Raw genomic sequence first — 21063 nt, forward strand, 5'->3', positions numbered from 1 at the left:
TCCATTTTAATATTAGGAGCACTCTCCAGAGCATTTATCAAACCACAAAGTCCATTTTTAATAACTTCTCGAAATGCTACCTTTTGTGGTAGCTTCTCCCCCTCAATAGTTCTGAGAAGCAGGGATACAGAACACATGGGCATGGGTCATTAAACTTGCCCAATCCTCTCTGCCCAAAAACAGGCTCTTTGGTGGGGTGCTGGCATTTCTCCAGGAGTACCATCTGCCCAGGCCAGTAGCTAAGCAACACATCTCCTAGTGATGGCCTTTTATTACTTGGCAAAACTGATTCAGGGAATAACCTGAAACAATAGATTTAACAGCATATAAGAAACTCAGTACTGAGAGGTACAGACAGATGAAATGTGGAAGGATGGCTACAGCAGTAAAAGAGATATTCTTGGGAGAAGATCTCAGATGCTCATGAGAACTCAAGTTTTGTTCAAGAACATCAAGAAAAAAGAGAGAAGAAATGTCCAGTTAACTTATCTAAAGGAGAGAGCACAAGAATAATAAAGGGTTGCTATCCCTGGAGCCTTCCTGAAATGTGCATGTTGTATGTTTCATCTTTTAAGTGTCCTGGAGTAATTCTAAATAGTGTCTGCAGTGTCAGAGCTCTGGAGAAGCCTGTTGTTAAGCATATGGAAGAGGTCAGGACTCACTGTGAGGGCTTATGACCTCCTGACCTGGAGGTTCCCCTTTTGAGAAGGGACAACACCAGGGGAAAGGTTCTATTCAGAAAATATGCCAATAAGCCAGAGAATGAAGCAGTGCAGGGAACTCCCCTAAACAAAGGGAGACCCAGCAACACAGGTTTCTACTTCACTGAACATCCAAGAGCCTCACGAGTACCAGTCAGGAGTACCTACACCTTCTGCTTGCAAAATTCAGTTCCTTTCTCAAGCCCTATCTGCTGCTCTGGCTCCTTTCTGCTCTTTGGAGCTAAATAATTATCTTCCTACAAAGTAAAGACAAATTGTCAAGGTAGAGCTCCACCTTGCCCAAATCACCTCTGAACTGAAAGGTGTTATTCTACTCTTTAAGAATAACCAGGAAATAGGTTTTGTGTTGTTTTGTTTTTAATTAAAACATTCCATTATGGATATTAAGAGAGCTCCTAATTGCTCAAAGAATTTACACTACCAAAAAGCACTTTGACATGTAATGCTTCTAATTTGATCTACTGTTCCTTACATACAGCATGACTCATGACTGGTATGGAAAGCTGAAGATCACCGAGTGCAGGGGCCCATGTAGCAGTCTGTGACTTTGTTCTTACCACCCAGAACATGTAACATGAGCCATTTGGAGGCTTTGGAAAATGATCACAGTGAGTGCTGCAAAACCAGCAAATGGGATCTCAATTTTATTCTGTTTAAAGCTCAGTAAAAAGAGTTGTTGTTTGTGCATAGCACGTCATTCTAGCCTACTGAAAACTGAGTAATGTGGTAGTATATGCAAATAGTAATCGATTAAAGATTTGGCATGCACCAGAATACTCCAATGACATGTCCAGTCGCAGCAGTACCATCTGCTTTTCCTTGTATGTGCTAAATTTATAACACTGTGCTAATTTCTATAAAAGTTTACATACCACCTTCAGGAAATTATACTTAACAGATATGCAATATTCGTGCTTTGTGACTTATCGTTGACAAACAGTTAGTAAATGTCTCTTCCATTACTCTCATCTCTATTCTTAGACAAAGGACTTTAGAAATCAATAACATTGATTGTGATTCTTAACCCCAAAGGAATGGCAGTGATTTGCAATTCAAATGTTATTTCCCTAAGGTTTTGGTCATGCTAGAATTTTGACAGACCAAAAGGCAATCTGACTTTCACCTGGAGGTTGGACACCAGTAAAACACAAGAAGCCTGGTATCATACACCTAAATTAAAATTAACTCTTTCTGTGTGGAGCGGAAATTTTACCAAATTGTTAACTGTACCATCTCTTCAGGCAGTCATAAATATGACACATGGACTCTGCACAATACTAGCAATATCCCCCTCATGATTGCTCACTAACACTCTGAGTCATAGGAAGATAGAAAACCAGGCAAGGAAAGGCTCTTTTTAATGGCCATCTGGGGTTTCTATGAGTCTTTTGCCCTGTTGGCTTCATGGCTGGATGTTTTACTGATGATACTGAAGCTCATTTGGAGAGTCTCCACATGACGCTGTGCTGAATGATTTCTCCCCACAGGATGAAAGGTTGAGCTCTTTCTTCTTTGGGTCTGAGAGGAGCAGGTATTTCACAGTGTGAGACCATTGAACTATTACCTCAGGGGACAGTTGTCTAGAGGATATTTTAAACCTGTTTGACACATTTAAATAGATGGTTTCAGTTTGCCAGTTGTGGGATGGCTCCTAAAATAAATGTCACTATAAAGAATAAGGCAATTTGTTTTGGATGATTAAGAGAATCTGGCTCATATATTCAAGGTGTGACAATTCCAACCCCATCTTCATTTCAATTTACAGGAAAGAAATAAACTAGGCTTCATTACTGTTCACATTGCTGATGCTATGTATTTGACATGATAATCTACAGTATTAGTCAGTAAATTGACTCACTGGACTGGCCTTGATCATATGCTCCATTTTCTGCTCAGCAGGGCTCTCTCTAACAGCTATATATAAGCAGGGAGAGGAAAAAAAGAGACCATTCTCTCTTAGATCATTATAAAATGATGTTGCTTTCAGTTTTCCTGTTGCTTCAAAGGTTATAAGTGATGTGATCTTTTCACTATCACAGATAATATATGGCTGCTGTTTGTCTGACTTGTCAGCTCCTCACACAGAAATCCAATACTTCCCTCTTGTCACATATTCATTTCAGATATGTGTTCTCTTGCAGAGTCTGAAACGAAATACTCACTGTATTCCTATCTGCCAGTTCTAAAGTCTCGCCTTGTGCAGTCCTTCCTTGTCAAAGCACAGTTGTCACATTAGCAACCCATATGAGTACTTGCAGCAAACGTAGAATCTCCTGATAGTAATTAAAATTCTGCATGCTTTTCTATTAAATAAAGTAAATCATCATGCATCATAATCCGTAGCTCTGTTTTTCTGCCGCTGTTTTTAAATGTCTGATTACTGAGCTAATTGCTCAGGCAGGTTGTTTTTAGATTGTATTAAGCACTTATGAGTTTTGTATCACTGTCAAAATAAGTATTGGATTAATCCTTATTCCTCATCTACATGTCAAGAAATTGTTTCCTGAGTCCAGACAGAAGTTAAAATTAGGAGCAGCCTCTAAAAGGAGCTAAAGGGTGAAGGGCAGCTAAGAGAGGATGAGAGCCCAGAGTCAGAAAGCAAACAACTCAGTAGAACATCGGCATGAGTTAGGAAATACAAACTTGTGCAGCTGTATTTTAGCAGCATATCTGCAGATGTAACCTGTGCTGCTGTGGAAGGAAGGGGAACTAAAGACTCTTAGCATAGAAAGAGCCTATCACTATTCCTGTCCAGAATGGTAAATAATTGTTTGAAGACTTTTTTACTGACCTTTGTTCCAGGAGTACTTGCAAGTCAAAGAGAATTACAGGGTGTAAATCAGAAATACTCAACTGTGGGTCAGCATATCCACAAAGAGATACAATTCAGCTCACAGTCTCCCTGAGGAGCAATCCCTGACAAATCTCTCTTAAACTCATGCCTGATATATTGGGCACATTACAGAAGAAACTGTTTAATGGCATTGATTAATATTTTCAGCAATTGTAAATGTTCCAGTGTCTTGCCTGGTGCTGGCTCTGTCAGCTGGCTCTCTGGGGCTCTTCTGGTCCTGTTCCCTGCCATCCTACAATTCTGTGTTTGTAGTTTGAAGAACAGAATAGAAATCAATAACCATCCAGGCCAAACAGCTTTCTCTAAATTGTAATGCTTTAAACATGCAAAGAGGCCGAAGTCTAAACCTCTTTGCTTCAGAAGGTTCAAAAGCTGCCAGCAGAAAATATCTCCAGATTCATATAAATTTGTTACCAGTTTCTAAGATGACTTTGATAGGGAAGGCAAGAGGGGAAGCCGTATGGTAAAAGAAAGGTCAAAATTCATGTCTCGCCATAACATACCAGTTACCTTCTGGGCACCTCTGTACCCCTGGGTAGTGCCTAGGGTTAAATACTTTCCTCTCTCCCCTTAGACGAGTAAGACCTCATGCAGGAGAACTAGGTTCTTGTTTCATCACCGAAGGAGACAAATATTTGACAGACTCAAAAGAACCGGGTGTGGCAGCAAGGTAGGAAACAGTGGTAGGGGAAAAAAGTGAGACTGACAACACTGGCAGGGATACCACATGCAATAAAACCATCTCTAAGTCTCACACGAGGTTCAAAAAATATTCATGAAATAGCAGCTGTTAGATCCAAACACAATCTCTGATGAAAAAGATTTGTTGTTGTGATATAAGTCTGATATTCAATCCCAGCTACACAAATACCCACAAGACAACTCACCAAACAAAGAGGAAAACAGTGACAGTAAAAAGTGTGACAAAAATCATCAGTCTTCATGCATCAAAAAGAAAAATTCAAATAGATTATTTTTACAACAAAATAACACAATATAAGCCGCAAGGGAAAGTGATTAAAGATCAAAGAGTAAATAAGAAACAGGCAACATAAACAGGCATCCACAGTATCTGGAATTAATAGAAGAACAGCAGCATACAGCACCAGAGAATCTTAAAAGACCTGTCATGTATTGGTGGAAAAACATCCTTTGTGCAAACTTTAAAAAAAGAATATTTACATCTAGGGAGCAAGACAACATTTCCGTGCCTGCAAAAGCTACCCTCTCTGGATATTTTATTACTCTTTCTTCATACCCCTGTTTGGCCCCTATGTAAAAAGTACAGTTTGTATCTCCACTGCATGAACATTCAGTAGAACTGCATGAGCAGTAAGGGCAGAATAATAAAAGACTAATCCATTAGCAAAAAATACAGAACTAACTCCACCTGAGTCCATGACAGACAAATCTAGGACATTTCCAAAATAAGGAACAAAATGGCAGCGCTCAAAAACATTTTAAAAAAGAACTGCAACAGCTAGCTAATCAATTGCTTTTACATAAAACCTGGAGTCAAGGTGAAGGTGAAGATTTGGAACAGCAGCACTTAGTGTTTCATGATTTCCTTTTTATTATTATTTTTAATTATAAGAGCAAATAATCATGTTTTCCCCATTGATTTTGCTTCTTTGCTTGCATGGGCTAAGGACCACCAGTTGCCCCCCAATCACCATTTGAGAAATCTGAAATGGCAGAATGAAGTTGTCTTATTCTGAAACCTTCAGTGTGCTGAATTTGTTCTTGCCCTTGATCATGTAACTGTGCAAGCAGAAATACATCATATAAGGAAAGAAAACTGGCACAACTAGCTCTCTTCCTTTCTCTTTCAATCCTGCCTTCCTTGCAGGCACGGTCACTGAACTCAGTATTACTTTGCTCATAACAAATACCCACAGAGCACTGCGAATATGCATTACAGTTGGCAAAACCACTAGTCATCCTGTTTGCTTTCATCTAATACACAGGTTTGGTTATTTCTATTTCTAGATTCACCTCACACAAGATCTTCTTCCACTTTCAATGCCCTTTTCACTCCCAGTGTGCACCCCTGTTGGCTCCAGTGGCCATATGTACTCCTAGTCCCACAAGGGCTGAGGACTCAACACCAACAAGTCATAGCAAGTTATAGAAAAGTGCTTTAATAATTCATAAATAATCACATTGAACTGACTGGTCTATACATAAATAGTAAAGGCTACTCATCACAAAAATACCACCTTTGGTTTAGAAATTCTGTGAGTGCCAAAGTCCTTGAGTCCAGGAGGATGCATCAGGTAAAGCTGAAAACAAATGCTACATGAAAACCGCACTGAGTAAGCTGAACCAAAAAATGGATTTGCAAACCAAGAGAAGTAACTAAGCCCATGCTTGGTAGGAAAGGGTTGAGAAGTAATTAAAAAAAGAAGCTATACAGAGCAAGAATTTTGCAGATTTAAGATAAATCAAAAACACAACTAATCCTCTTTAGTTTTGCTAGGGAAATCATTGCTAGAAATATTGGTGAAGCTATATAGAGTGAGAAGCATCATACCCAAACATAAGAGGCTCAGAAAGAGAACTAGAATTAATAAATTTAGAAAAGGTGAGGCTCAGGCATGTGAGGACATGTCAATATATGCGGAAACTGGCAAGTACTAGGTTGACAGGCATGAAAGAAATTCAGTGACCTATGTGGGAAATACAGCATAAAGCTAATGTAGGGAGAATAGTATCTAAAATATGTTATGCCTCCTCTGCTTTTCCATTTTGAACACCTGCACACACACATGCACAAATATCCAAAAGGGAGCTGTCTGATGGAAGAATAGCTGGTCAAACAAGGAAACTGAAGTCAAATAGCTGCATAATTTACTACTGTTCCTCTATAAAGGATGGGGCAAGAACTTGCAGATCTCGAAAGGTAATTGTCTTCTACAAGATCCACTGGAAGGTTATAGGTAACACATATATAGTCTGTCGGTAGGGATGGAAAACCATTGAGCAAGAGCACATTGTGATTTTCAGAAGACTTGATTATCCACTCACTGATGTAAATATCTGCTAACATAAGAATATCTCCCAAATTTTACATGGGAACTCCCATGACAGTGGCAGGGTCACAAGCCTTTCAAAGTTGGAACAGAGCACTTATGCAGTATACACACCCATTCTGGACATGCTATGAAACACCTGGGCCAGACAAATACATCTTAATTCACTTAGATATGTATGTAATGGTGAAAAAAGAGTATTAGGACCTTGTATGTCTTCCAGACAGAAGTTACCAAGGACTCTAAAAGAGCAATCTGTGATGCACAAGTTCTCTCTATCTCACCAGCCTGTAGTGGCATCACACTTGATTAGATTTGCTAGAATTTCTCATCTGCCACGATCAGTGCAGAAAAAAGCCTACAAAATGAAAATTCTGCAAATGGGGCATATGAGTAAACTTAGTGTCTGGTTCTACACTGTACTTTGCAAAACCTGAAGGCCGTGAATGTGGTAAAACCCTTTGATTTTTTTGCATAAATATCTATTGTACATATCTTTCTTGTCAGTTTAAACCCAGAAACAAACCATATTAAAAAAAGTGACCCCATCATGGGAGTGAAAAAGAAAGCTGGCATAAGTTAACAGACAGCAGATAGATGAATTTCTTGGAAAGTTTGTGCTGGAGTGTCAGGGCTGCTACATGCGGATACTTGTAAGACTTTATACCCTGAAGATGAAATACACAACTTTCTTTCCTAGAATGGTGTGCAAGATTTCACATTTGTGCAAATCAGATAATCTCTAATGAACGGAGTTTGTGATTTCCTTTCTTAATTAGCTATTCTTTTGACAGACGAAGGTTACAGAGCACCTGAAGGCAAGTCTGTACCACCAGCAGGCTTGGGAAGGCTTAACAGAAAAATGAATGAGTCAGTCAAGGGCAGAGCACTTCCACACAACTAGAAGAAAGAGTTATCTTAGAAAACTACACAGAGAACCACTTGAAGAGAGTGACATGAAAAATGAAAGCAAAAGTATCATGTCCCTTAGGAGTCTTGCCATGATATTACAGAGAAACTAAAAGCTTGGACCTTGGTAAAACAACTTGCAATTATGCAAGTGAATTATAAATGTGTGTGTACAGATGCACACACAGTATCTGTATGAGAAATTACATATACAAGTTAGAAACTAAATTACTTGAAGACTTATGCTCTTGCTCAGGGGGAAGTTACAGGTTCAATGAAGAAATTCACAGGTAGGATTCTGGACTCCTCACACTTCACATGTTTTGGCAAACACAGCAGCCTTTTCTGATCTTTCCAATCTGTTCTTCCAGGAGCTAAAAACACCCTGACACACTCAGTATGCCAGATATCTTCAACCAGCCCCTGGAAAACCAAGCTTTTCAATAGTAAGTCCTTCTTGACATTGATTCTGACGTAGTGAAGATGTTTAGTGTGGTATGAGCCAGGGCTGTGCCAGCACAGAGATGTCATAGGAGAGTCCATCCACAGAGAGTGGAAGTGGCTAAATTTTTAGTAACCTATGGCTGGGCTTAGCTTAGAGTTTTCAGGAGCTCCCAACTTGAAATGAGTCTTTGTGAGGACTCTGGGAACGCTCAGCAACAAGTGCTCAAAATATGAAGAGTTTTAAGATGCTTGTTTCTTCCAGTGTAATTTCTATTACTGCAAAAACAAACAAACAACAGCTAAGCAAAAACCCCAAACAAAACAAAATAATTAAAATATTAGGCCTCTAGAGAAATACCCAACCACGGATTATCATATTTACAGTAAATAGCATCTTTCTCTAGCAGTGGATCAAGAGAAATAAATGTGTCTGATCATTAAATCAAGCCAAATGTGTCAGAATCAGCCATAAGCAATAGCTGTCAACTTGAAAAGGAATGATTATAAACAATGTTGTTTTCCCTCAGGAATAAGTAGAGAAACAAATGGCTTCAACACCACCTTTTCAAAAGTACTATAAAACTGGATTTTACTGGAACTCATGAAGTTTTTCAGACCTTGGGAGAGCATGAGGTTTCAACAGTCTAGTTAATACAATTTGGTTTTTCACAATGTCATTTGGACAACATCATTACAGAATGCTTCACAATTAATTACATTCAAATAGCAGCTTCTATCCCCTGTGGAGAACGGGATTAATTGGGTCAGATGTAAATATGCATTTCATGGATCCTACTGAACACTTGCCCATCTCACCAATTTACCATGTAATTTGATACAACTGGTGTAGTATGCTCTGGAGACCCACAGAGTGAGCACGGTTGCCAATCAGGGTAGAAATACATGGATACAGGAGTGCTGGTATTCTCAGCCTGCATTATGCTTGGCTCTAACTGCTTGACCCTTTCATTCACTTGCAGAAATACTAAGTTGTATTTACTAACACTGAAATACTTTGCTGTTTGAAATCAGGCTTGGGACAGAACTCAGAACTGATATGAAGCATTATGACAGACCCCTGGCAACAGTGGATCAGAAACAGTTCTCCTGGTGTCTTCACCTCCTCTATTGGAAAGAGGACCTGGCCAACATAGCAGTGAGAAACCCTGAGACCAGGGCCTTATTGGGTCCTGACTCTGGGCAGGGAAAGAGCAAAGGTAAACTACCTACAATGGAGACAATTTGAAAGAAGCAAAGTTGTTTCCTTGACCTCTTGAGCAACCTAACCCTATATCCTGGGATTGTGATGGCTTTTCACTCTCTTTCTGGAGTTTTGGATAGGGGCAGTTTAGTTTAAACATACTCCTCCTGAAGTCTCCATTCTTCATTTTTTTATCATTAAATACATATCTGACAATTTTTTCACTGGTTTTTTTTTCCTCATGAAATGAGGTGGGCCAAAACATATCCAATGAAAGAATCAGCATTTTCTAAAAGAATCTGGAAAACAAAAGTTTGTGCCCATGGCGGATGGTTCTTGAAAAGCTACTTCTTGTTACTTTAGAGCATCAAAAATAAGAGTACTATTTCCTGTCTCTTTCTAACTTCCTCTGCCCTATTTTCAGTTTGCACTCTCCCCTAGGTATAATAAGAAATGAGACATTTGCACCCAGCTGGAGCATACCTTTCATGAGCTGGAAAACTGCAGAGTTCATTTCTGGCGTGTCTCCTGCTGTTCATGAGTAACTACCAGGACAAACTCACTCGAGTGAAGTGCAAACTTCAGTCCCTAAGGCTTGTCAGTTCAGAGCTGATCTTCAGCCACTGTGTGCTGGGTAGGTACAAGAGAGGACTCGAAGTTTCTGAAGCAAAGTTCCACTACCAAGTAAAGAAAAAAACTTTCTCAAGTATTCCTTCTTAGTTTTCCAGTCCTACCTGTCCTGGGTGATCCAGCAGACAGTCATGTCATCATCCCAGGTCAGAAATACTGCAGTATTGCTGTTCTGTAGCTTATATCCTGTTCCTATCTTATTTAACCTTAAGGAATAATTTTCTTAAGTATTTGCAAGCTGCCAATGTGAGTCATTACAACGTATCATGTTCTGCTTGCTGCTTTGGTGCCATGCATGGTCCCCACAGTTTGAATATCTGCCCCCTGTCCCACAGAGTATTTCTTGTTTTCCACCACCTCTAGACAGGCATGGTTTCTCTATCATCATTTTTTGTGCAGGTTTTGTTTATTTGGGATTTTTTTGTTTGTCTGTGGCTTCTTTTTGTTTGGTTTGCTGTTGTTTATTTGGTTTTTTTTTACCCCACAGAAATTCTAATATTTTCTGCTGCTTTTGTTCTTTTGGCTTTGCCTCTACTCTAGCACCTGGATTCCCTTACTCCAGCTTGTGCACTTGCACTCTAGCAGCTTTAATTATTGTTTAGATATTTGGGACTTGACATTTGGAGGTCTCTCTCAGGAACTAGTATTGCATGTTCCATATATTAGTCTGCTTTTGATTACAGAACGTTTCATGTACTGTGGATTTTGTCTGATTTTCAGAATTCTCTCCCTTGAAATGCAACTACTGTTTTTCTTTTCTGTTTCTTGGTTTGGGGTGAAAAATCTACTCCACACAGTTCATCATCTTGTGTCTGTCTGTAAAACACATGAAACACAGCTACTTGTTTAGAGTTTTTAACTAATGTTCCCTTCTCTAATAAGGGAGGAAAAACTTCCATTTCACTTTCCATGACACTTGCAAACAGGCCCCCATAAGAACTGATTTCTCTCTTCCACTGTTTCTTTGACCATGTTTGCTTTTCACTGAAAAATCTACATCTCCAGTAAGCTTAATCTGTCCATCTGGACAGACTGCTCCTACCAGAATTTTTTGATCCATTGCTTGGATACCACCTCATGGCTGAAATGCTTCTTTTCCTGCAGGTTGCTCTTTTTTTGGGCACTCATGTCTCTGTTTAGACTGTGCCTAGAGCTAGACTAAGGATTTATATCAAGATGCTTTTCAAGTCTGAGATGATGCTTTTGTTTAAATGCTTAAAGTAAATGTTGTACGTCCATTTAATAAACAATACAGATACATCGACTGATGTTAACTAGGGCCATTCCTAGCCTGTTCATGCTCACAATAAAAAGATAGACAACGACATTCAATCGAAGTCACAAAGTGACATGACAACATGTTGCAGTGAATTCTGCCTATTGTTTAACTGCATTTAAATATTTGCTGCAGTTGTATGTGGGACTGTACCTTCAAGCTAAATGATCATTTCAGTGTATTTATTTCTACTGGATTTTTTTCTGCACAGTTACGATGAAGTGCTAATGCAATTGCCCTGGAGAAATAAAAGTAACCACAGTATCTTGAGGGTGTTTATCTACAGCAGAAGCTACATGCTCTTTAATCCATTAAATAAGCAAGATGAGAGAGAGAAAAAGCCATTCAGACTCTGATTCCTATTTTCACAATGAAACTCATGTTTGAGCTTGCTCAGTGAGTACCAAAAATAGCTCTGCAAAAGGGCTTTCCTTGAGCACTTCCATTATTCACATGATGCGGCACCTTACATAACGCACAGCGTCCACGGCATCCCGCCGAACGCGGTGCACATGGATGCTAGCAGGCAAGCATTCCCACCAGGGACAGTAGTGCCAAGTGTTTTAAAGGCAAAGTCAGACTGAAGGCACTGATTTTTTTTTCCAATGGGAAAGTCTAGAAAATCTTAGAAAATTATTTAGGGGATCTGACAGAGGGATTTCGGTATGAATAAAATTATAGACATGGCCTATTAAAGCTGCTGTTACTCAATGCATATCTCTTTTTAAAAATGGAAACACTGTATTATCTTGACAGTCTCAGTAACTTCATTTGGGCACTTGTGGTATCTGCCTCAACACTGGCAGCTCCATCCAAAGACCAACAATTCTCTGAAGAACTTGACCAGGTGCTGCCATCTTTGCTCAGTGGAGTTATCCTTTGCTCCTGTAATCACTTAGTCCCAGTCCCAGCTCTTTCATTTGAAAACACCATTTGTGCCTCCCTTTGCTGATCTGCATGCATGTGAACCCCCTTGTCTGCAGCATTGTTATTTGTATTGCTCTGTGTTCCCTGCACATGGGATTAAATCTGTCACTGCTTCCAGCTGCACAGTTTTTCATTCAAGCTACAAAGTATTGCTTTTAACACTAATGGTCCCAAACTTAACCCCTGTTCTTGGTCACAGTGGTAACCATCACACATACAATTTAGGAAGTCATCATTGAAATGATGGTATGAATACTAGTGTACCATGACTCATTTTGACTACTGATCATACAACATAATAATTATTGTTTTCAAAAAGGGATGATTGAACCTGTGTAAACAGTTCTGCTTCCCTGGAAACCCATAATTTTGAAAAATAAGCAAATCTTGTTTGGTTATTAAAAACCATATTTTAAAATGAAGTTATTTTTTTTCAACTGATCCGGCACCATGAAAATTTAGATTTGAATATAATGAAACTGCACTACATTCTCAGTATCATTAGACTCATGGCTTCTGCAGCCTGTGCTCTCTCTATGTGTCATGATATAAAAGAAATAGGGAACCATTTCTCTCAGCAGTCGAGTATGGCTACTGATGGGTGTATTTAACTTGAGGAGAAAGACTACACGAATCTTTAGGACAAGCTTTGAATGCCTCCTTCAAGAGAAACGGCGCAGGGCAGACAGACAGGTTGAAGCACTGATAACCTGAGAATATAGGGATTCTGTGTGGAAGATGCCAACAGGTCCTGATAATGCAGTCTTTTCTAATGCAATGACAGGTCACTGGTTCATCTGCAAATACAATTTCTGGACCATCAACAATACAATCTAGACATTTCCTAGAAAAACATTAACCAGTCTGACCTTTGACTTAGATCAGATGGTCCTTTAAGGTGTCTTGCGCTTTCACGTAATGCTCTGAGAGTTGCAGCATTAAGAAGAACAAGACCCAGCAGAAGCAATAATGAAAGCAGTACCAGAGATACAGGCTTACAAAACTGAGAATAGTTTTTTTCTTGTTTTGTAGATCAAGCTGCTAAATCCAGGAATCCTGGTCAGGTGTGATTTGGCACCTTTTTTCTTTCTCCTTAGATTTGCACTGAGTGATGCAGTATAGCTATAAAAACACACTCTTAGACTGCCTTCTCTTGACTATGACTTTTAGATTTGCATTCAGTATAAACCTTGGTTCAGTGAGCAATACCTCAGCGAGTCAAGCTCCCTGCTTGCAAGGCTCCTTGCAGCACCAGAGGCTATGTTGATATGTTCTCTTCTGCACATAAACATCCTTCTCTTGAGCAGAAAAGTACCAAGCTGCAGCCATAGCAGCATTGCTCCAGAAACCTCTGCCTTCCTATGTCTCCTCTGTTGACCTCTCTAGTGTGCATCACTTATGGGACGGAAGTTCTCCAGGGGAAACCCATGTCAGTGCAGCTCCAGCTCTTAGGGTTCTGCAGCAAAAGCTCTGCAGCGACGTGGCCCCTCTGTGTCCTGTCCTGGCTGTCTATGTAATATACAGTATTCAAAAGTACGAGAGGTTTCTGCAAGGTTCCCTTATAGAGAGGATAACAGGGACTTATATGAACTTTAGCTGGACTACCAGCACTTTGTGACTGATAAGACATGCAAAGCTGAGTAGTTACTTGGACTGCTTTTGTAGTTGTAAGGTATCAGCTTTTCAGTGGCAGCATAGTAATATTGGTCATATCTTCTAGAGAGACCTTGATTTTTTTCTTTTTGTATTCAGTTTCTGTATATGTGTAAATATGATTATTTCTACAATAGAAAGTACCCAGAAATTAAGGCTCTTTTCTACTGCTTGATATTGTAGCTCTGAAAGTGAACAATTTATTGCATTGCAAACCTTCTATCTTAATTTTGCTGTGTAACATGAACTGTGGTTTTTGTTTTGATTTTAGAAGCTACTAATTCCTTTTACAGTGTATAAAATCCATTGAAATCATCTGCATCTTATAATCACATGATTTCACAGGGCTTGATCAAAGTCAGAGGCCCATTACAACTCAAAAGTTGCTCAAGTAACATTTCTGTTCTGGGAAATTGGGTCCTGAAAGATTAAGATCCCAGTCTCATTTTATTTAAACGAACACATTTCATATCTCAGCCACTAGTGGCAAGCAGTGAGCTGCACACTAAGCTCATTTCTCTCTCCATCACTGATTTTATTACCTCCACAGCTCACCCATAATCTGGATCTATCAGCTGATATCATACTGCTTCTAATCTGCTACATGTTACATTCTGTAAAAGATTTCAGCTTCATGATCCTTCTCCAAGCAAATAAAAAGAAACCAATGAAATGTATTTTTTCATTCATGGTTGTTCATACTCCACTAAGCAGGGCTCAAGATATCACGATGACTAACACTGCAGGTTGACAGTTCAGGAGTAAACACCACACCAATAAAAATATATTAGGTTATACATACCAAATTTTGCTGGAATGTGCTCATCTGAAAGATGACACAACGTGGCATTTCCTATCTTAGGGCATTTCCTGTCGTCCTGTCCCCCCATCCCATTCACTCTATATTTTTACAGGACCAATCTACTTAATATACATGCACTTTCCTTGAGAATTTTGGCATAGGGGTGGCACAAGCCAACCTCAGTAAAAAGCAAGCATAAGGATGGGCCACAAGAATGTACAACATGAAGCTGCTGTTCATGCTGAGGACAGTACTGTGTATTTTGTGGGGACATTTAGCAAAGAGAATGCAAGAGACTACCAGTGATGCCATCAAAATTGTCCATTTTGCTGTTTTATGGCATCTTTGCACATACTAAAACTCTCTTGCTTTCTCTTTCCCACTTCAGTTTTACCCTCAAACTTGAATTGCCGATCTGATTCACTGTCCCGTAAGCTGATGACTCTTTGCTCCGCAAGCCATTCATGCGCCGCACGGACTCAACGCTTTCATTCCCAACAGCCACAGTCTGTGCCTGTCCCCAGAGTGTCAGCATAGACAGCAGCAGCAACAATGAGAATACCGCAGCGGTAACATGACGACACACATACACAACACGCAAAGAGAAGAACGGCTCGGTTAGAGAAGAACGTCATGCAAAACAACGTGAATCACTTTCAAGGCAAAATAAACGGAGAAAATGGTGAGAGACAAAATCAAGTGTGGAGATGCAGAAAACACCTCCTAAAGAGCTGGCCTCAGTAACATTGTTCCCTATTTTGAAATTCATGCAACCAGATTCATAGGAAAAGTGAAAGCAAGGCTGTGCAAAAGGATAGGTATCTCTTACTCAGCAGAATATTTCCTTTTATTTAGTTAGGGCATTACTCATTTTGCAAAGAGTCCATGTACCAACTGGCTTAAGACAAACACAAGTCTTTTGAAGATTTGGTTTTAAATAACCTTTTTTTTAAATAATCACCAGAAAAATAATTTCCAAAGCAGATGAATGGCCACTTCCATGAACCAAAACCTCATAATTTTGAGTAATGCCACTGGATACTGCTACTTACCAAGGGTGGCTTATCACCTACTTGTCCACCTCTAATAAAGACTTTGCATCCAAAACTGAAATTATAGACCCCATACAGAAGGTTCTGCTGCTGCCATGCTGATTTTGGAAACAAAGACTTCCAGTGGCAGTGCCTGTGGCCTGTGTGCCTTCAGACAGGCAAGTAACTCTGTTCTCTCCTGTAATCTAATCTTCTCTGGAATCTCAATTCACCTGACAAAAATATTAAACCAGAGAACAGTACTGGATTGCTTCCCAGAGCATCCATCAAATATTACATTAGCTACAGAACATTTATTAGACAGACCTGTCAAAACACAAAAGCCCTGTGCCATTGTTGTCATACCTCTTATAAAGGAAGCCATTATTTGTGGCTTGAAGCATTTGTGCAACTCAAGCCAATATTTATATCACCCAGCAAATGTATATGTATAGTGTAAACCTAAATGTTTCTGTTGATGCTGAAAACCAGTGACTCAGATACAGGTAGGATGAAGTCTTTATCGTTCCCACATTCACTAGATGTGGGAATAATCATAACTGGACTAAAATTCAGTTTAATGTCTGCTCTTGTCTTTCCACTTACTGAAGAAAAAAAAGAACAGGAAAGATGGATAGACTTCCTAAAATTATTTCTAGACTGACATCTGCTTTACAAACAATTTTCTTGTCTACATTTCAGTCATTGGCATAAAATGATGTGATAATGACACACAAATAGCCTTTTGTTAAAAATTTGAAGTTTATATTAGTAATAAACTGTGACATGGTAGAATCTCAAGGGGAAATTCTGCTAATCCTTCTCATTATTTAAAATGTCCATGATCCCTGCTTTCAGCTGGGAAAGACACGAGTTGCCGGTGGTTTAAAAGTGAGGGTAGAACTGCCAATCACTGCAATGGGCCACCCTAAGGAACCTCCCATTTTATTGTAACTAGCTAGGGTAGCTCTAGAAGAGATAGGTCTCAGGCATGTTCTGATGTCAGCACACCTGGATAATATCGTTCCTCTATCTGTCATTGTGCCCAACAGTTCTTTATCCACTGGTGGGTGCCACATAGTAGCACAGTATTTGTAATAGTCCAGCTTTTGCACAAAGAGAAGAAAATTCTTCGAATCAGTGACCAATCTATTGACATTTATTGATAACTTCACAAATTGCAGAGAAACCCAACAGCCAGTCATCAGCTCTTTATCAAGGAGGAAATCACTCAGAAGGTAACTTTAGAATGAGAGTCTCCTGCAAGGGCAAGAAGAACTGAGGCGAGAAATCAACTGCACATGAGTGTGCTGTCAGGGCAGACTCAGTCACCCCAGGTAAAGAGCAACTTTACCTTATTTTGTCTCCTTTGCCTTCTTCGAAGCCTCAGAAACTCTTTGTGCTGCCGTGAAACAAAGTTGACTGCTGCATATTCCAGCAAAGCAGCAAAGACAAAGAGAAGACACACAGCCATCCAAATGTCAATAGCTTTTACGTAAGAGACCTAGAAAGAAGCAGAACACAGCATGTTTAATCTCGAACTTCATAAGCTGAAGACATTGAAGTGAAAAAAATAAAAACATTTTCGCACATCGTGAGTTCCAGTTATTCAATGAGGTGGAGTTTTTCTTGTTCTGTGTTTTGATTTGTTAATTTACTGGTGCATAACAAATAAATAATCCAATTTATAATGAAAATGCATGTTCACGAAGAATACACAAATTATGAGCTACTGCCTTTAGGAAAAGAATCAGGATTGCTCTAACAAAACAAAAGCACTCTTATGGTTCCAATCAAAGTTTGGAAGAAGGAATACAAATGCAGGGTGTGACAAAATACCTATTGAAAAACAATTGTAGAAAGTTTATAGGTTTCATTTTTTTAAATTGTTATGAATCTATTACCATATTGATTAATTAGCTACATTTGGTATCCACAACCTCAAAGTAATCTCAGGGTATTCTGTTTTATAGGCTGATAGGACTTTACCAATTAAATATTCAATCCTAGTTTCTTGACCTTTATCCAAAAACTCTATAGGAAAAATAAATCTTTATAGATATTATCTACTAAAAATACCCAAACACCAGTTGCCTCTGTTCTAGTAAAAGTTTATTCTGATTTGAATTGACTGGTCCAGAATAAAATCAGATATATTACAGCTCTGCAATGTCACAAGATTTTTATCGTATTACCCTCACTGGGCCAAACAGTAGCAAATTAATGAGCTACACACTATGCATATCAAAGGTACAATCTCCATAGGTGTATTTGATCTTTGCATTTCTTTGTAGTCTTGTAGTTTTTAAGCAGAGATCTTATGATTAGGCAACAGCAGGTTGTCTCTGTTGTTTATCAGGTATTACATCCAGGGTGGAATTAAAATCGTCTTTCAATGTCTACAATGTGAGCTAGTTGCATAAACTAATTTGATATAAATAAATCAAGGAATGAAGAATAATGGGCATTTTTAGGATGCAATGCATTTGAACTGTTTTACATGTCTTCTCTACAATGAAATTAATAATACTCAAATAGAGTTTCTTCTTCATGACTGTAAAGAGGAGCTTAGAACACCTTTGTACGCATAGACATATGGAGATTTATTCAGTTGTCTAAATAATAGCATCACAAACTGCCATATTAGGTACCTAGTGTTCATTTGCTAGTTCAACAGAGCACAAATCTTCAGTATGTCATAGTAACTAGTCCCCTGGAGATGTCTCAGATACCCAAGGTCATGTCAGTTTGACAGAGACCCATGGAAATCCCATACAGCTGAATCAAAACAAGCAAAATGGATCATACCTTAAGCCTGAAAAATTATAATCAAATATATTTAACATCTGAATAATATCCTGCAGGTCAAACATTTCAATGCAGTCAAAACATATGGTGGTCTAAGGGAGCAGAAAAGGATGTATTGCGCATACTCATATTTAGGAAACCCAATCTTCATCTTGGAAAACTCCACCTCTGCCCTTTGCATGCACTACTCAAAACAAATTTGTTCTTATGGATGGGCAACCATTTCATGGTGGAAGGAAGCACACCTGATCAGTGGGTTTTGCTCCTCTTTGCCATGTGCTGGAATTGCATCATTTTTCAGTCTGTAGAACATCTTTTGTTAATGTCAAATGGATTATACTGCACTATGTGCTTCAGCAAGCAATATGAGCAGAGGAACTGGCATTTAAAGCATGACGGAAAGGATACAGAGCTCCATTCTGCAGATCCTGAACGCATTTTAGAGGAGCCAAGCCCTTTTATTTAGCCTTCATCACATGGTAGGTACCTTTCAGTAGCTATAGTGCAGCTCCACACTGTAATATATGTGCTCTCACAATACAACATGCATAGGTTGAGATGTAGCAGACTGAGGTGACACTGTGAATCTGTGCCTTTCAATTAGATACACAGCAGGTACGCATTTCTCTCTCCCACACACAAAAAAATTTTACAAGTTACGTCTTTACTGAGCAGCTGTGAAGCCCAGTGAAAACTCAACAACATCCCAGATACTCTGTGCCACAGGCTGAGGCACAGTAGGAATCAAGTCATTGTAATTTGTGTAAAATGCAGCTGAGTTTAGATTGTTTGCTACCTTCCTTGAAGAGCCAGTTATTTTTCCTTTACAAATGCCCTTAGGAGATGTATTAGACATGCATAAACAGCTGGACTGTGTTGCCAGAGACAGCACAATGCAGTGAGCTGAAGTCACAAGAATCAGCATTTTTGACTGTGCAAATCCTGTCCTGGTGGGCTTAGAGCAGGGAAGTAAAATAATAAAGGAAGCCCTGAGTTAGCCTTCCAGCCACTTACACAGTGCTACCACAAATGGCATCCACACAGTTGCTGAGGCAGCTGGATTATTTTAACTCTAGCCTACTGGGCTGGAATCAGAGAATCACGATTTTCTTGGCAGATACAAGGCTTGTTCTGTTGTTTAGCCAGTGCCACACCATGGCACAGTTTTAAAAGAGAAAACAGAAAACAAATGCTTCCAACACCACATTAAAAATGAATAAATGGTTAAGTGCTGCAATGAGTAAAAGCTGACACCTTTGTTTTCAAATCAGTTTATGTAGTTTACCTATGAATGTCCAATATGTACAGAATTATGCTGGCAAGAGCCTAAAAACCCATGCAATTTACTGACATGCTCATGGAAGCTGGAGTCTGCAAAACTGAGTACATCATGATATCACAGACGCATCCATTGCTTTGGGAAAGTTCTTCCATTAAACTAAAAAACAATGTTTTCAACCATGGTTTTTTCCCCAGATCATAGTATGGCATGAAAACTTGTATGTTTGCTCACCTAAAACTTTGCTCAACTTACATCATCTGCTTTGCTAAGGACTCATCAAGCAGTAGTGCATCTCCAGCTTCCCTAACTACCATGCTCTGTAGTCTCTACTGTATACATGTAGAACAGTACAGACTGATTTTTTTTTGAGGTTTTTTTTCACCTAACTTAAAACATATTATGCACATGTGGGGTTTCATTTTAATTAATGCTAAGAAAAAAGCAATTTTAGAACAAAATTATACCAAGTGGAAAGTAAATATCTATACTCTAGCCAAACAAACTGTACCCTAAAAATGCCAGTCTCCCATTTTTTGACCAAGGCTGGAGTTTTGGATGGCTCTTTCAGGTATATATGTCTGCTTGATGTATGGAAACTTTGGTTACAAAAAGCTTACGAATCACTTCTGTTAGCCAGTATCTTGATGCAATCCTAAGCAGAACAGAGAAGAATAACAGAAGTTACCCCACAGGAGCCTATGTAAGGGAGACTGTTACCAGAGCATTAGCCACCTTTCCAATAATTTCACTTGCAAGACAGAATGCAGTAACACTACAAATTCAAAGCTGACATTATCAAGCTACCATGTATAATATGAAAAATTAGTGATTTTTTTTTTTTGAAAGGTAGATCTTGTAAAACACTCAATTCCTCTGAAAAGTCTGTAACCCCAACAGCACACTGACTACATTTACTTTTCAATACTATCAGAAGTGGATATTTGGAAACTCTGCCTCATTCAGGGTTATCATGTTCAGAAAGAACGATAAGATTTTCCTGCCCTTTTCTTTCTTTAAATAGTTGCTCCATTTTTTACTGCATGTTGCAGAGCTTCCTCCTTAATGCTGTTTTGGAGGAGGGGATTTAATGGCTCCCACCAATAAAACCATAAATTATATCAATTATTCAGATGCTTTGTAAATGTTTTAGGGCCAGCTAATGAGGGAGCTTTTTCAGAATTAGAGCTGTCTGCATCAAGAGCCAAGTATAGTAAGGCTAAGTATAGTAAATGTGACAAAGCAACTCCTTTCCCTTCATAATTTTCCTCATTTGTTACTTGGCCATACCCACTATGTACAAAAAAACCCCAGTTTGTTCTCTGTAAGCACTGCTGTAGCATCAATTATCTCAGTGAAGTTCCTGGAAATGAAAGTACAAGGAGGATAGCACTGTTTGTTGCAAAGATTAAACCTTCGACTTTTGAAGCTCTTTTTATTTTAGCACTGTGACTCTCTCACAGCTTCTGGGCACCTTTTGGTGTGCTGCCATGTG

The 21063-nt window shown here is 39.1% G+C and overlaps 1 protein-coding gene across 7 annotated transcripts in view; it reads right to left on the minus strand.

Moving 5' to 3' along the window:
- GLRA2 (glycine receptor alpha 2) overlaps positions 1 to 21063 on the minus strand; it is a 129387-nt gene that overhangs the window by 11451 nt on the left and 96873 nt on the right. For 5 of the 7 annotated variants that reach the window (XM_039379936.1, XM_027725230.2, XM_027725229.2 and 2 more), the window contains one exon: positions 16836 to 16985. In XM_039379936.1, coding sequence (XP_039235870.1) covers positions 16836 to 16985 — 150 coding nt within the window. Of the gene's footprint in view, positions 1 to 14759; positions 14965 to 16835; positions 16986 to 21063 lie in introns of those variants that run through there. The other 2 variants (XM_039379935.1, XM_039379934.1) reach the window with 2 other exon arrangements.

The sequence above is a fragment of the Pipra filicauda genome, unplaced genomic scaffold, assembly GCF_003945595.2.
Source record: "Pipra filicauda isolate LSUMZ 115617 unplaced genomic scaffold, ASM394559v2 scaffold180_size1756469_pilon, whole genome shotgun sequence".
NCBI classification, from domain to species: Eukaryota; Metazoa; Chordata; class Aves; order Passeriformes; family Pipridae; genus Pipra; species Pipra filicauda.